Raw genomic sequence first — 16,756 nt, 5'->3', positions numbered from 1 at the left:
GGCTTATGCATGATTACAAGAATTTGAACCCGGTGGACTTCAACAACTGAATAATAGATCCGACACATAATTGCATTTGTATATTTAAACCACTCAGAAGAATAAGTGTTGAGCAGATTGGCCTTCTAGATTCAGCAGGAAAACAGAAATTGGATGTTTAGAGGAGGTAAAGAATTTGAAGCTTCAGATGGATTTTTTCAGTAAATAGCAGGTTGAAGAAAAGCAAAAACAAAATTGTTTACTCGAAGAAAGACATGGATGTTTTTGAAGTGGAAGAAGACCAATCATCAGACTTAATCATAGTTTTTTATACACTTATGGTGAAATACCAGGTTTTCATGATACAAAAAAAATTTGACATTTTCCACATATGCTGTGACATTCATATTCTGCAAGTGCCAATTGAAAAAAGAAACATTTGACAAAGAAAAATCACAAAAGATAGAAATCTGCAATAATCTGGTTGCATAAATGTGCGGTTTATTGAGGTACCTTTTAATTTAATTTAGATTTAGAATTCACTGGCCTTGACTGTCTGTCATCAAGTCAGATGAACCAGAAATAAAGTTCAGCTGTCCTGGCAGGATTTAGTTTTACATTTGCTCTTTCATCCTTTAGCTGACAGACAAGAGCACCCACTATATTTAATATGCACCGTAACACCACGAAGGCATTCACAAATAACTTTATATTAATTATTGTTTTCAAATGAGGCTGTAAAATACTTTTGAGTCCAAAAGGAAAATGTCACGTGATAAACTGAAAGGTAACAACTCACACATGATAATTCATCAGGTCATGTGATTTAAACAACTTAGGCAACTTTAAGCAATTTGTAACCTCTATGTATTTATTGATCTATAAATAAATACGCTTTCTAAATATGTCCACTCAAAGAAAACATTGTAATTTCCACTCTATTCGGTAGCAATAAGACGTAGCTTTCTAATGTTTTTCTGCGCTTCCTTACATCCGTATGGTCGTTTGCAGTGTTGTCGTGCAGGCGGACGTGCCTGCAGACGAGCAACAGATCCGAGCGCATGCGCACTTCATTGTTTTGACTGAAAATGCCGTCGGTTTCGAAAACGGCGGCCAATGCGTCTCCTCAAACCGAGAAACCTACCCACTATACGTGAGTAACGCTGCTGCGAAGTATTAGGGAAAATAATTGTTGTAAAAAATGCCAGCTACGCATGCACCTTTACGCGTTTGCACGTCTGGCATTCCTCAACTCTCGTATGTGCGTTAAAAACATGGTGCTTTTCCTGGCTTTGTGACTGCCTTGCGTTACATGGCAAACAACGACTGCTAACAACACCAGCGCCAAGACAGAGAAGACGGACGTATTCATTCGCTTTGCTGCCGAACAGCCCGTTGTTGGATGGTTTACCTTTTTGAATCAAGTTTGGAATTATGTATTAAGCATTATTCAGACTTCTCGGCTTGCTAAATGATTAGCCAAGAACTCGCTAACCATTCTGCTTGTAAATAGCTCGGCCTTATTTTAAGTTCCTTCTTTCTACGCACAGTTATAGACGTACGCTCAGATGTTGTGAACAAGTGGTACGTGGAAAACAATGCGTAGCTAGCGCTCAGAATAACGGAGCCAACGTTAGCGACCCAAAATACTCCGTAGTAGTAAGCTACAGCACGACCAACCAAACACGACGCATCACTGTGTTTTTCCCTTTTGCTTTCGTCCACTCGGTAGTGGCTGGAAAGCCGTTCTTAAGCTCGGCTAACGAGACTACTTTGGTTTGTTCCTTTCGCTGTCGCAGATACTTGAAGGAGTTCAGGACGGAGCAGTGCCCGTTGTTCCTCCAGCACAAGTGTACGCAGCACAGACCCTTTACTTGCTTTCACTGGCATTTTCTCAACCAGCGACGAAGGCGACCCATCAGGAGAAGAGACGGGACTTTTAACTACAGCCCCGACGTGTACTGCACGAAATACGATGAGACCACAGGCATCTGTCCAGATGGAGATGAGTAAGTCTCCGTTACAATAAACACCAAGTTGCACAGAGGTGGGAGTGTCCGTTTCATATGTGGTAATGGGAGTCCTTTTGGCCACATCTTAAATAAGTTTCATTTGTAAATCGGCTGTTTATTTTTGTTTAAGTGGCCATAGTTTCTGTTTAAAGCTTCAAAAGAGCGAACTTTTACAAGTTATCAATACAGGTTGATATTAAAACAATCTTTTTGAAAGAGTGTTATTAAAACTGCATAATGTTATGTCATGCATGCGACTTGTTAAAAGATGAAATTCTGGGGTTGTGAATGTCCCTACATTTATAAATATTGAAATCTGTAAAATGTCATGGTGAAGTCATTAAAATGCTCAATTTCAGAAACAGTTTAACATTTTGTAATGGAAAATTTGGCAAATTATATTTAACACACATTTTTAGAAAAATGCATTGATACGTTAATGATGGTCATTTTAATGTGTTTGGTCTGAACAAAACTTTAGCAATAAGCTTGTGTTATATTGCAAATAGGAATGAAAAAAAAATTAACTGAGAATATTCTGTCTTCCAAATAGTTTATTATGTATGTTATTTACAATGACAAAAAGGGTTTTCTATTCACTTTTAGTAATAAGAAAAACTGTCAAAACCCCAGCGCACAACTGCAAGTAAAAACCTGTGTTTTGTGCCCACTGTTAATTTTTGTTGTATAGGTATTTGAAAATGTGAACTGAAAGATGATTAATTTGTTTAAAAGTGAAAAATTCTTTAACTACATAAAGCTGTTTTTGTCAGACGTCAGTCAGGAAGGTCTGCTTCATCCAGATCCAGGTACATAGCCCTTGCAAAATGAACACACCCTCTATTGGGGAAAGCAGACCTTTACTATGGGAATGAATGCAAAAAAGGCACAATAGAACAATACATACGCTGCTACAAAACTGTTTTGTAAGTTTCAGGTTACATGGCGGACAAGTTAAACAATAATATGTCATTTCAGACTGCCTTCATTGAACCTCCCTTTTCTTTTACGTTTTTCTCTACTTTTAATTTTGCAAATTAGTCATTATAATAGTTTAGCTCAACTATTAATTTTTTTTTAATCTGGCATGATCGTTTAACAACTAAAACAAACTAATTTGATTATTTTGCACTTTTATCGCACTGAGCTGCCCACCAATGGCATTGAGTCTCATTCAAACTGTGGTGTCTGTCTTCTCCCTCAAAGCAGATGTGGCTGTTTTTAGGAGAGGGAAGTGAAGCGACGTTGAATTACTCTAAAGCAAAATATAGTTAATATTTTTATAAAATATATATATCTTTTCTACATTCAACATTTCACAGCAGATAAGATTTATGTTGCATGATTGATTTTTATTTCTGATTTGCTTTTTATTTGTCCAGCTGACATTTTCTAACTTGCGTTTATTGGAGCCTTTATTATGTTTTTTCCGGCAAAGCTTACGAAATTGTTCTTAAGTGCTTTTCAAAAGTGCTACTTTCCCACAATACAGTTTGCAGTAAGATGTGTATTTATCTTCATTCGTTTCCTTGTAAACACATTTTGCTGTTTGCTAAAACAGAGCAAAGTATTTGCTAAATTCTTATTTTAAGGGTGTAGAAATTGTTTCAGGGCTGCACAGTGGCGCAGTTGGTAGAGCTGTTGCCTTGCAGCAAGAAGGTTCTGTGTTCGATTCCCGGCCATGGTCTTTCTGCATGGAGTTTGCAGAAAGACCGTGCATGCGTGGGTTTTCTCCGGGTACTCCGGTTTCCTCCCACAGTCCAAAAACATGACTGTCAGGTTAATTGGCCTCTCCAAATTGCCCCTAGGTGTGAGTGTGTGTGTGTGTGCATGGTTGTTTGTCCTGTGTGTCTCTGTGTTGCCCTGCGACAGACTGGTGACCAGGGTGAACCCCGCCTCTCGCCCAGAACATTAGCTGGAGATAGGCACCAGCAACCCTCCCGACCCCACTGAGGGACAAGGGTGTAGAGAAGATGGATGGAAATTGTTTCAGAATTGCCTGCTCAAATGACTCTGTAGAGGAAATTTTAAAAGGGCTGACAGTGTCTCACCAATTAGTGCAGCTTTGCTCTATGGCAGCTAATTAAGAGCAGCCGATCAATTAACTGAATGTTTATCAGTTTTCTAGATTAATGAAATGTATACAGTACACTGCAATCCTTACAGTTCCTGCTCTGTATTAAAAGCTATTTTTGTGTGACCTTGTGTGTTGCTATAGCAACTCTAGCTCAAGAAAGAAAAAAATTGGTTTATTCAATAGGCTTGCTGGTCACACATTTCCTTAAGCTTTACAGCATGATCTGTGGGGAAAAAAATCTGCAACTAGAATAGTTTCTTCCATTTATGAAGATATGAAATCCCTGCACACGAATGAATGGTTTTGGTCTTTCTACTAATTATCTTGACAAATTATGTTTTCCTAAAGTTGCAGACTCATTTTTTTTCTTTGCTCTTGAAGTCAAGTTGTTCTTATGAAAATGTTTTCATTTCAGCTAGTTGATTAAATATCCGCATTTTCTGTGTGCTTGCTTCCTTAGCTGCCCATATTTACACCGCACCACTGGTGACACAGAGCGCAAGTACCATCTACGATATTACAAGACTGGCACTTGTATCCATGAGACGGACGCTCGAGGACATTGTGTGAAGAATGGCCTGCACTGTGCTTTTGCTCACGGACCACATGATCTCCGACCTCCGGTCTATGATATCAGGTGACATGTAAAGCAAGTGATGACCTTTTCTCATGTGCGTAGTGCAACAAGAAAACCCATTTTATAGACCTTTAACTGAGAGGGAAAGGAATAACATTAAAATGTTAAAGCAAATAATAATTGAGGGGGAAAAAAAGATATTTCTCTTAACAGTTTTCTTTCACAGCGTATGGCACATTTGTAGTATTTTGTTTTTAAGTTATAAGAGTAAAAAATTTTTTTTTTCTTTGTTTGCAGAGAGATACAAGCACAAGAGGCCCTGCAGAATGGCCAGTTGGGATCTGGGGAAGGCATCCCTGACCTGCAGCCTGGTGTACTGGCCAGCCAGGCTATGATTGAGAAAACTCTGACTGAAGATCCCCGATGGAAAGGTGAGTATCACACACTTACATGGAGGAAGTTTACAATAAAAGCCCACTTTGGTTGTAAATGATCAATCTTGACATAAAATAGGGGGATTGAACCTTATTTTTCTCCTTTTGCAGATACCAACTTTGTTTTAGCCAATTATAAAACAGATCAGTGTACTAAGCCACCAAGACTATGCAGACAGGGCTATGCGTGTCCCCATTACCACAATAGTAGGGATCGAAGGCGAAATCCACGGAAGTTTAAGTACAGGTGAGCAGCTGTTTATTAACGATGAAAAGATTATGGTGTGTCCCTATCAGCATTGAAACGTTTGTGATTCTGGTCATGCAGGTCAACTCCTTGCCCTAACGTGAAACATGGTGATGAATGGGGTGAGCCATCAAAGTGTGACAGTGCAGACAGTTGCCAGTATTGTCACTCTCGTACTGAACAGCAGTTTCACCCTGAGGTGAGTGAGATGTTGTTGTTTTTAATCAGTGAAAATAAATTGTTTAGTTCATTAAAATATCATTTAACATCTAAAGAGTTTGTAAGTTTAGATTCTGCCAGAAATGGTTCTTAAACCAAGTTTTGATTGTGACGCAATAATTGAGATTGTCTAATCAAGTTTGTATTTGTTTTGCATTGTTAATATTTGATTGTTTTTTCCCCCCCCCTTTGTTTCAGATCTACAAATCCACCAAATGCAACGATAAACGGCAAACAGGATATTGTCCTAGAGGACCATTTTGTGCATTTGCACATGTAGAAAGTAAGTAAAAGTTAAAATTACTATTATTATTTTAGAATGGGATTAGCCAACCTTGTAGTCTGTAAAACCAGACACTAGGCATAGGCCAGTTACTGCCCTTAAGTTTAAAAAGCATCCAAGTTTTCTTTTCCTTATACTATTTTGATGGTTTAAATCTCCTTTAATGAGATTCAATGAGTAACCAGAATGTTTTCATAATGTGTAAACTCAGTACTCCTTCTTCTCCACCTGTTGCACACTGGTGGTCAGCTGGCTGAAAGTAGGCTACGGGGCTATGTTTCTCATACATACATCAAACACAAGTTTGGCTTTTTGGAAAAACTGTCCACTCACAAAAAACAAAGCAAAAAAAAAAAAAACATGGACACTGAGGGCGTTGAAAGGTCAGGAGAACTGTGCATTAGTCCAGGATTTAGTTTTTATGCTCCTCTAATCTGGAACAAACTGCTGAAACACTGAGTTATTTAAAGCAGCCTTGACTGATAAATACTGCAACTTGGATTAATTCTAGTGGGAATTGCAACTTTTCATTACTTATCTTTATTTTGCCATTGCAATAAAAAAAATTTTGTTTGTGTTATGTTTTTATTATGTAAACCACTTTAAATTGCCTTGTTGCTGAAAAGAGCTTTAAGAATAAACTTGACTTACTTCTACTGATAGTCATATTGTGTTGGAACTAAATTTGAATTCTGGACAAATTTAAATTAAAGAGCTTAGATAGTTTATTCATAATATATTTATGTGAATAACTTTATACCATGATTCCAAGTAGGACATTAAAGATGCGCATGATAAACATTTGGGGGTAGTCCCCCAAAACTAAATTTGCATACATGGGTCAAAGGTGAAACATGTTGCACTCTGCTTTTTCTAGTTACATTTGTATCCCTTTTCTAGCTTTATAAATGTGTGTTGCTATTTGTAACCACAATAATTCTCCACTCGACACTTTCTAGTATTTTTCAACTGTCAGCAAAAGCTGCAAACAAAGTGTGAAAAGAGCGAAAGTTTATTTTACTGACAGTTTAAATTAATGACGTTCTTCGATTCTTTTCAGGAATTCCTTCTACAGAAGAGACCATGACCTCGTTGCTGTCAGCAATACATTCAAGTTCACAGTCCCAGCTGGGCTCCCAGCAGTTTTCTGAGTGTCCAATCTCTGAGTGGAACAGTGGAGCTCATCCCAGCACCAATGCAACCAGTAGCAACGGACAAGTAGGACATGTATGTTTCCTCTAGTTTTCAGTTCTGTGATATGAGATAAACAAAACTAAAGAACCTTAATTCCGCCTGGTAATTTTTCTATTTATCATACATGCCTTTTTTATTATTATTTTATTTTCACATTTCATTGCTCAATCTTTACATATTTTCATTTCATTCATCAGCGTAGCTTGTCTGAAAAAGCTGTTTTTATTTCATTTGTTATTTTTGCTCATCATTTTGTTGAAGTCATGTGCGCTTCTCTTTCTCAGGTTTCATGTTCTAGTAACTCCACTGTAACACCAAGCTCAGGAAGCAACAGTTTGTTATCCCCAGTGGGATCCATCAGCAGGCCAATACCCCTAACTAATACTAGTTTATGTTCAGAGTCCACCACATCCAGTGTCTCCCCTCTGACGTCTAACTATCCCAAAGCTCCCGGCTTTGAACGTGAGGATCAGGTACATAGAATCACTCTGTTCAGATCTGGAAAAGGATAATACCCTACCAATTTAGGATATTTTTACAACTGGAATTTATTTTGCCTTTTTTTTTGTCACACTGTCATTTTAATTTCATTTCTTAAGCCATTTCATCTCACCTACAATAGCTTGATGGTCATTGTGGGTTTCAGAATACCAGAAGAAAAGTGTCGATTAAGCTTTTTATAGTTTAATATGGAGCATTTTTGAGTTTTATTTAAGCTGTAAATAGTGATATTTTTACTGTGACAGCTGAAGAATTGTACATTTGAAATTTTGCTTAAATGGTGTTCGTAATCTTATCTTGTGGTACAAATTGAAAGAAGTCAGAAGTAAGGCAAAATATATTTTCAACCTGTTCTCTGTATCATCTTTCGTCTCTATGAACACTAGATATGTGGATGACCTCTTATATTGCTGAAGTTTGTTGCGTTTGTGTCACTTGTTCATCTGTAGATTAAGAGCAAGGGACACATGGATCACAAATTGATGGACCAAGACAAACAGGTTTGTATCTCTATGGGTTTCTACATTTTGTTTTACTTAAGAACAGGATAATAAAAGTTGTGCTTTCTGTGTTCGACTTTTAGACACAAAACACTGTATTCTCTGTGGGAAACCCTTTGGCATCAAGTTTTACCTCCAGCATAACATCCAGCTTGGCCTCTAGTATTGGCTCGGATAGCTCTTCACCCACCACCTTGTCAACAATGAATGCAAAAGCTACTCCATTCTATCCAGGAAGCAACACAGTGGAGTCTGTCATTGGTAAGTGTGTGCGTAAAAGGTAAAAACAGGGAGAAATTGAACCTTTTTCATTGTTTTGTTCTAAATTTTTAATCAGATTTATCTTGTGTCCCATCAGGGTCAGCGCTGGACCTCAAGTTTAGTGATATCAACGTTGCCTCTCTTGAAAAAGAACTAGAGGACCAAGAGGGCGGTTTAGGACTGACAAGTAAGGCGCGTCTGTGTAAGCAATCTGTTGGCTGTTGGATTAAACGGCTGCTAATTCTCTGACTCTTCGTTTTTCCTTTAGGTCACAGGGTGCTTGGTGGATCTGCTCCTGTCAACATTCCAGGGTCTCTGGCTCGTTCGTCCTCGTTTAATTCCTCATCATCACTTTCCACCTCCCCACTAAGCTCCCTGTCCCAGTCGCTGTCACAGTCTCTGCTTTCTGGGACCGTTTCCCAGCCAAATCAGCCTTCAAACATGCTGGCCAAACAAGAACATGGCTTACTGGGAACACCCACCTCTTCTTCCCAGAACTCTCTGGGTAAGCTCGTTGCAGTAGATACTTTGTCTCAAGTGGATTTGAGAACATTCAGCATTTGTTAGAAACTTTCTTAAATGATAATGTTTAACCATGCTTTTTATTTAGGCTTAAATGGAGGAGCTAGCAACATTTGGGACTTTGTAAGTGGCAGCTTCTCACCAAGTCCGTCCCCAGTTTTTAGCACCCTAACCTCCGCTACCAGCAGTGCGGATGTGGCACGTCTTTTTAGAGAGCTGGACGAAGCCAAGAGAAAGATCAAGCAATGGGAGGAGGCCTGGCATCAAGTCAAACAAGTAAGTGTGTTCAATTATCTTTTATTAATAAAAGGTTCTTATTGTTTGTTTTTTTTTCTAACAAAATGCTTGCCTTTGTTCCAGGCTTGTGAAGCTTGTCAGAAGGATGCTCTTGAAGCAAAGGAACAAGCGAAGACCGCTGAAGCGGAGCGGCAGCTGGCAGAGCAGAAATGGGAAGAAACGGAGCGCAAGCTGAAGGAGCTCAAGGGGAACTTTGATATGCTTTGTCGCACCCCCGGAACACCTCTTCTCCGTAGCTATGGAGAGCTGGAGCAGCTCCCCTTGTCAAAGCTTCACTCTATCCAGAGTCAGCTACGTAATGACCTAGACCTTATAGATGGGGTAAGAAAGCCTAGATCTCACACATTTCATTTGTAGCAACTGCATAGTTTTGAAACGGCTCATCCAACTGTTCCACACATCCATGTCTGTCATCAAGCATGCTTCTTTTGCAAATCTACATGAGTTGTAATTTCCTGGGTTGCAGCTGATCCCAGTTCTCTTCTTCCCCCAACAGGTAATATTTCAGCTTCAGTCAAAGACATGTATAGTTTGCCAAAAGCATGATCGTTGCGTTGTTCTGCAACCTTGCCAACATTATGTATTATGTGAGACCTGTGCGCCTAGTAAAGCAGAATGCCCTTATTGTAGAACAAAAATATTAAAGTGGTGATGTACAGTAACTCAAGGTACTATTTAAAGACTTAGCCCTTTGGAAAAGTACTAATAGATAATGCATTTTCTAAACAACAAATTTCTTGTAATGGTTAAAATATATTCAAATAAAAGGATGTTTGACTGACAAAACTGATAGTATTATAACTAAGGTTACATATATGGAATTCATTTGTTTTTGCTCACGTTATGTACACGTTACATTAGTTCCCCGCCCATAACTCATGTCTACTATCACAACTCGGACACTTAAGTAAAAAAATCTTTTCTGTAGATGCAGACATCATGCTTACATTTTGGCTAAGTTCAAATTATGATGATTCTTTAAAAAAAACATAAGTACAATTGTGATTCACAAACCTGACGTGAGGTTAACCTAGTTTAACCAGTAAACACGGTGAGGTCTTCTCGCTCAAATCTGTGTGGGTTTGTGTTAATGGGATTTGGTTTTTACTGTTTACTGGCAGCATTCTGAAATCTGGAAGAACTTGAAGTTGCCTGGATATATATTTGAAGGGGTTGTAACTGTAGCTTTTCAGTGGATATTTTAGAAACCAGTATCAAGCTAATTTAGGTGTTTATTTACTTTGATGTATTGTTATAATCAGAGTTAGCTCAACAAATAACTAGTAAATGGCAGCCTCAACATACATGGTAACTTGGGGTTTTAACATAAAATGGGCAAAACGCAAATGTTTCTTTAAGAGAAATACGTGTAAATAAAATAAAAAAACATTTTGCTTAATTAGACCTGTATTTAAAATTTCACGGAACATCTAGTTTAAGCCCTGACATTGAAATAACTAGTTATAAATACACAGATTATCCTCAAACAGTGACATGTATTTGATTTGAACAAATTAAAAAAATAATGTTATGAGTATTCTGCACTAGTAAAAGAAACACATTTAGTAGTACTGTTTGAATAAGGAGTGCAACAGATTAAAATTGTTCCTCTGCAAATAAACCCAATTTTTACCCATTTAACCATTTTTTATATGCAACCAGTCAAACATCATTATTTTGACCAAGTTTCTAAAGTAGTTTGATTTCCTATTAAGAGCACTTTGTTAACCTGGGACTTTACTAATGGGTATATAGTAATTTGCTTTAAGCTGTTTTGTAGGTATTCTATTGTCTTGTTTTAGATTTATACTTTTGTTGTTTTTTGTTGTTGTTTTTTTTTACATAAGCTAATGTCTGAAGCTTCTGTGTGTACTGTGAAACATTTGAATATTTCTTGTTTCATATTGTTAAATCACAGCATGGTTCTGCATATTAAAATTTCATAGAAAAGTACTTAAATAGTTTCTACTGTAGTTAGATTTATAAAATTTTAATCAATTAAGTGCAAATTAAAACTGCATTGTAGGCATAACCAGCAGCTGTAATATCAGTAAGGCACATGCTACATGTTAAAGGCTGTTTTTCAATCAGTACATTTTGTTATGTAGAAATAATTTTAAAAAAACCCTATTCATTAGAGAAGCATGTAATGTATTTGGTATAAGCCTAAAGTGGTGATTTTTTTTCTTTCTTTTTGTAGGAATCTAGCCTCTTGACTTTGACTAGAACATATCGGCCTCTGACTCTAAAGTGCCTTGCCTTAGTTTTAAAGGTTATGTATAGAATTGTCAAAAAAAAAAAACACAAGTAGTCAAAAGTTTGTTCACAGGTTTCTGCGTGTTTAACTTTGCAACAGTATCGACATGTTTATGACTACATGTGTATGAGTATATTCCAATATTTCAGGCCAAATTCCAGGAAGTATTTCTGCAGATTAAAAAAAGGAACATTTCGAACTTAAACTGTCAGTGCCTGTGTCCTGACTTCAACCTTAAGAAATATATTAAAAATAATAAAACCTTCATACTCTCCTCCAACTTAACCAGCCAGCAGCTCATTCCTTGGTTGTGGTGCTCTTTTGGTGCAGCTTAACTATTTGAAATTAGGTATTACAATTTTTACATTTGGGAGTATGCAAGCTTAGGATGTATGAAATTTGTAGAGAAACTTGCAAAATGCTTTTTTTTTTTTTTTTTTTTTTAGCAGTTCAGTTACTTATTTTTCCTGAAAGATTTCTGCAGTAAATGAAGAATTTTGAGCATGAGGCAGATTTTGCATAGGACTTGTGCTTGAGTTTCTCTATCTGAAATGACCTTCTACTGTGTAAAAAAAAAAAAAGAAAAAGGAAAAAAAAGACAAACTTTTTATTCTTGCTTTAAAACAGTAGAAATAATGTATCTCGAAGTACACTTTTTGCTACTTATGAATATGGGATAACGCATTGTTTACATTCTCACAAATGACAAGCAACTCAGAGGAAAAATATTATAAACTTTATTGCATTTTTATGACCATATTACAGCATATAATGCAGGCTTAACTCTTCTGGTATTGCATGTTATGCGATATAGCTACCACTTACAAAAGAAAGTACTAAACATGTCTGCACTGTGTCACACTGCCAGGTTATTTGTATTGACTTATAATAATGTAAGTAAGGCTTAATTACTTCTGCAAGCTTCGCTGCTACTGGAAAAGGTATTAATGTAGTTTCTTCTTATACATTTAGATGTTTGAATGTTGTACCTCCACTCAGATTTTATTACCTATAAAAAAAATCTCTTATGCATCTTCATTTTTTATTTTTTTGATTGACTTCATTTGTAAATCCATTCGAGAAAACATTCTCAGAACTTTTGTAAGTCACTTAAAATGATGTCATTGACTTGTACTACTATAGATTGTGTTTTCTTTTTATATTAATTGATGAAATTCTATCATATTTTTGTTGGCTTTGTTATCTTCTGTATACTGCATAGGGGTGTACAGTGCAGCTAATTCACAGAGTCCTTTGGTCTATTTTGTTTTGTCTGTGGAGCCAACAATGCTAAAGATGTCTTGTGTGAAAATGTCGAAATGAACCAAAGTGGTGTGTTAGTAGCTGTCCAAATAGCGTGCACTGTAGAGGGAAAAATCAACCCTTGAACAGAATTGAAATAATGCTCTAGCCTTGGCCAGATAAGCTGTTTTTTTTATGGTAGTTGAAAGCACAAAGGATATTTGTAAGAAGGACCAACATTTAAGAGCAGCTGAAATTCTGTTTTTGGATGGATTTTTGCTTTAATGTTTATTCAGTAGGATGTAAATTCTCTTGGAGTCAGTAACTCATTTTGCTTAGACGTCTAACGGACTTTTCGGTTTTACCAAAGACTTGCATTGATTTTCTTTTTTTCTCTCTCTCTCTCTCTCCACTATTAATAATTGTTTTAACTTCTGCTAGAAGTCTAAATTTGTTGAATAAAAGAGGTACATCACCTAGAACCTTAATAGATGAAATCCTTCGGTTTCCTACCTAAATTTACTTACAAGTTTATACACACATGTTCAAAACTGCATGAGTCCAATCCTCACAAAATGTTTGTTTGATGCCAGATTTTTCTCTGCTGGCTGACTTTAAGCGCAAATTCAGTGTCAGTTTAATTGTTGTCTGCAGTGAAGAAAATGTTTTGGTAAATGATCTTTGTGCTTCTGAAGTGGCCATATAAACTTCACTACAGTACTGTGTTAAAAGAAATCGCGTTTGACTTTGCTTTATCTAAATAGTTATTGAATTAGTGGGCTTGCCCTTTGATTGTTATAGCAGGCCTACAATGACTGTAAGGTGCTTTCTGTGTTAATCTATATGTTTTTTTGTTTATTTGTTGAAGTGATGGTCAAATTTACTTATTTACTTTTTTTCCCAGGACAGACAATGATTGTGAAGCATCGATGACAGATACAGACAAAAGTTTAACTGATTTGCTGTGGGTGTCTTAAGTCTATCAAGAAATCCACTTGGCCTGTTTCTTAAAAAAGAAAAAAAAAATGACATAAATGGGTACTCATTTGGTTTGTGCAGCTTACGAGTCTGCGTCCCTCCCTCCTTATTTTACCTCTTAATGGACCAATTAATTTCAAACAAATCTGTGCCTTTAATAATTACATATTGTTAATTGACTTAAGAGGACATGCATCTCTAATCAGAATCAAAATTTTAGTGCCTTACAATAATTTTTGTGGACCACAATGTGATTGCTTATGGTCCTGAGCATTTAGGCCATGTGAACTGAAAGGAAAATTGCTTAGCTAATGAGATTTGTTTCAGCAGTTTGATGAGGTTATAAAAATATATATATATAATTTTCTCTGCCAATCTTTGTCTGTACTTGCCATACAGGATCAACAACCCCAACTATACATAACCACTGAATTTTCCTGAATTATTTGTTCTGAATGATGTATTTGACACCAAAATGTCTTTATTTTTGTTGTAATGAGAAGCACCAAATAGAAAGACTTGTAAATGAATATTAATACATGTATCATGATGCTCTGCTCTACTTTGGAATAGTTTGATCTGTGTTGCATTGTTGTTACTTGTGGTGTCTTTTTCTTATTATTTTATTTTTCTTCTTAACCTTTATGAAAATGGAGCCAGATTTATGCAATCTTGTACATTTATATGAGTTTGATGTATGGAGCTGTTCAAATTAAGCAAAACTATTAGTAGGAAGTCAAATTAATCTAAACGTGGAACCAGCTGGTTTATGTAATCTAGAAATTTATGACATGTTATTTTAATATCAAAGCCAAGAATTAATGAATGTATTGTTCTAAATTAGATATCCAACTAATAGACTAGGTATTATGAAGCACAGTTAATTGATTATGATGTAGCATTTAGTTGTGAACTGCTATTCAATAAAATATATTAGAACCTTAAAAATGCAAGTTTTCAAGTTTCTATTTGTCAGATTAAAATCATTTAAAGAAATCTACTTTTTTTCAGGGTAACATGGGAAATTTAATGAAGACTGTGTTAAATTTAAGAAAACCGCATCTCATGTCAGTGGGTTGAGTCATTATTTATAGATTATATGTCCCGTCTTTGTAACAAGCTGTATGGGTATGTAGGAAAATCTATTCTCATAATTGTAGAAATTATACTGTTTGTATATTGATATTTTTTGTGTTGTGAACACAAAAGCAGGTCCAAGTCTTTAGAATATTAGATGTTTTTTTTTCTACGTTGAAGATTGTGTATCACATTTACTGTAGTGTATTACTAGTTTGTTAACACTTGTTAAATTGTTACACTACAGTTATGCAATGGTTTACAGAGTTCACAAATTATTTTTATCATCTTGAGAATTAAAATAATTTTTCATCCGAATTGTGTGAATACTTTTGTCCTGAGAAGTTTCCAGCTCAGTTTCAGAAAATATCACCGAATCTGAAATGTTAGTTGAGGACAAATATTTCTTGGTAAACAGTGGCTTGAATTATATTTAGATTTATTTCTAAAGAAATATTTATATGGATTTATCGTTTTTAGAGTACACACAGCAGTAAAGGAGGTGCCGCAAAATCATTAAAGTAATTTTCAGTCTATTGAGCACACATCACACTGAAACAAGTGACGGATTATATTCCGGAAATTACGGTGTGTAAGGAACTTTTATGTCACTGCTGCTTCAATGCTCTCGTCAGAGAAGACGTCAAATGGATAACGTTATGTTGATTAGCCTTAAGAAAATGTGTATGCATATAAAAGAAAAATTAACTTTCATATACTACATTTGAAAACTGATTTTGTCAGTAGTTAGACCTACAAAGATTCATTTGATAACTCAACTTAAAGCTGAATTTTTAATAGCTCCTTCTTTGGTTTTTAGGTAAGACGGTGTGTATAATGTTTTTTTGTTTTTTTTTATTGTATACATATGCGCATAAGATTATAGTTGCTTTTATCCATATCCTTTATGGAACGAGCTAAAGACGGGGACAATCGAAAAAAAATGTAGACAAAAAATAAGCCATTATAAGATGAGTGGCCGTTAGAAATCTAATCATGGGATAAAACTTGGTAGTCAGCAATTTTAAAGACACTTCCATTCCCTTTTCTCTCCCGCTTGATGATACCAAGAGTACTCCTCTAACCAGTTATCTCTGCATTGTCCAGGTTGCTCGATCTGCCTTCCACAAGGTGGCAGCCTGCCCTCAGCAGCTGCTCTGCCGTCTCCAGTCGGTAAGGCTCTGGCAGTGTGGTGGAGCATTAGAGGGCATCAGCAGACAGGTCGTGTGCCAGACGGCTGCAGATATCATGGACCCTGGTTCTAATAAACAAGCAAGTGGAACGTTTGTGTACAGTTTATAAGGTCACCTGGAACGGAATTGTATTTCAACACCACTTCCAGGAGAGTCCCTGCCAAAAGCCTATAAATATTTAACCTAAAGATGCCTGCAGTGTTAGACGCTTTGGTTTAAATGGAGTTGAAAGGTCATTACTGAAGAATACGGATTTTATTCTTTTTTTTTACAGCACGAATCCATCAGAGATATGAAACAAAAATGATATTTTAATCTTATACAAGTTTGATTAAAAGCAAAAGCGTGGCCACACCTCCATTTGATCCGAATATTGACACAGCTGAAGGACTGTTCTGGGGCAGATTCAGTATGCGGCTTTGTTTGTGTTCCATGCAGCCCAGAGGGTCTGAGGACAAAGTCAGTATCTAAAAAAACAACAACAGAGCTAATTTATTTAGTCAAAAGTACAACCAAGCTTTCAAAACTGTGCATCATCCAAGTCTTGTCACTAACAATGGTCTGTTTCATGGAGATAATCTCAGAACAGCAGACCACTTTTGGGGAAACTGGTTTTACATAATTAATTGCTTACTGATAAGATAAAAACAATTAAACTTTTTGAAAACACAACAATATAAACAACATCCTTAGTTTTAAAACTATCTAATACAGGCTGTCCGCGTATCCTTAAATGCTTAAATTCATGTAAAATTAAGACCATAAAATTCTGTTTTAAATTATATCTTTTTTAAAATTCAAGTTGGCCTTTATTACATTAATCACAGGTCTTGCGTATATTTCATGGCAAAACTATTTAATCTCTCTTTAGTTCTTGTGGGACTTTTCTGTCAGGCTGAAGCTTGA

The 16,756-nt window shown here is 36.2% G+C and overlaps 1 protein-coding gene across 2 annotated transcripts; it reads left to right on the top strand.

The window, feature by feature from the left end:
• Positions 1–977: 977 nt before the first annotated feature.
• On the top strand, positions 978–14,975 carry unkl (unk like zinc finger). Of its 2 annotated transcripts, XM_008415938.3 has the most exons (16): positions 978–1,132; positions 1,779–1,988; positions 4,529–4,705; positions 4,943–5,076; positions 5,191–5,326; positions 5,408–5,525; positions 5,744–5,828; positions 6,889–7,055; positions 7,307–7,495; positions 7,973–8,023; positions 8,107–8,284; positions 8,382–8,471; positions 8,553–8,789; positions 8,895–9,082; positions 9,167–9,424; positions 9,600–14,975. In XM_008415938.3, exons 1-16 carry the CDS (start codon positions 1,068–1,070, stop codon positions 9,753–9,755), a joined length of 2,439 nt encoding a protein of 812 aa, XP_008414160.2. In that variant the 5' UTR covers positions 978–1,067; the 3' UTR covers positions 9,756–14,975. The 2 variants fall into 2 exon arrangements, with proteins under 2 accessions (XP_008414160.2, XP_081466265.1); XM_081610139.1 differs by lacking the exon at positions 7,307–7,495.
• The last annotated feature ends 1,781 nt before the right edge of the window (positions 14,976–16,756 follow it).

This window comes from Poecilia reticulata, chromosome 8 (assembly GCF_904066995.2).
Source record: "Poecilia reticulata chromosome 8, P_reticulata-male-v2, whole genome shotgun sequence".
Classification (NCBI taxonomy): domain Eukaryota; kingdom Metazoa; phylum Chordata; class Actinopteri; order Cyprinodontiformes; family Poeciliidae; genus Poecilia; species Poecilia reticulata.
This window is presented reverse-complemented; position numbering and strand designations above follow the sequence as displayed.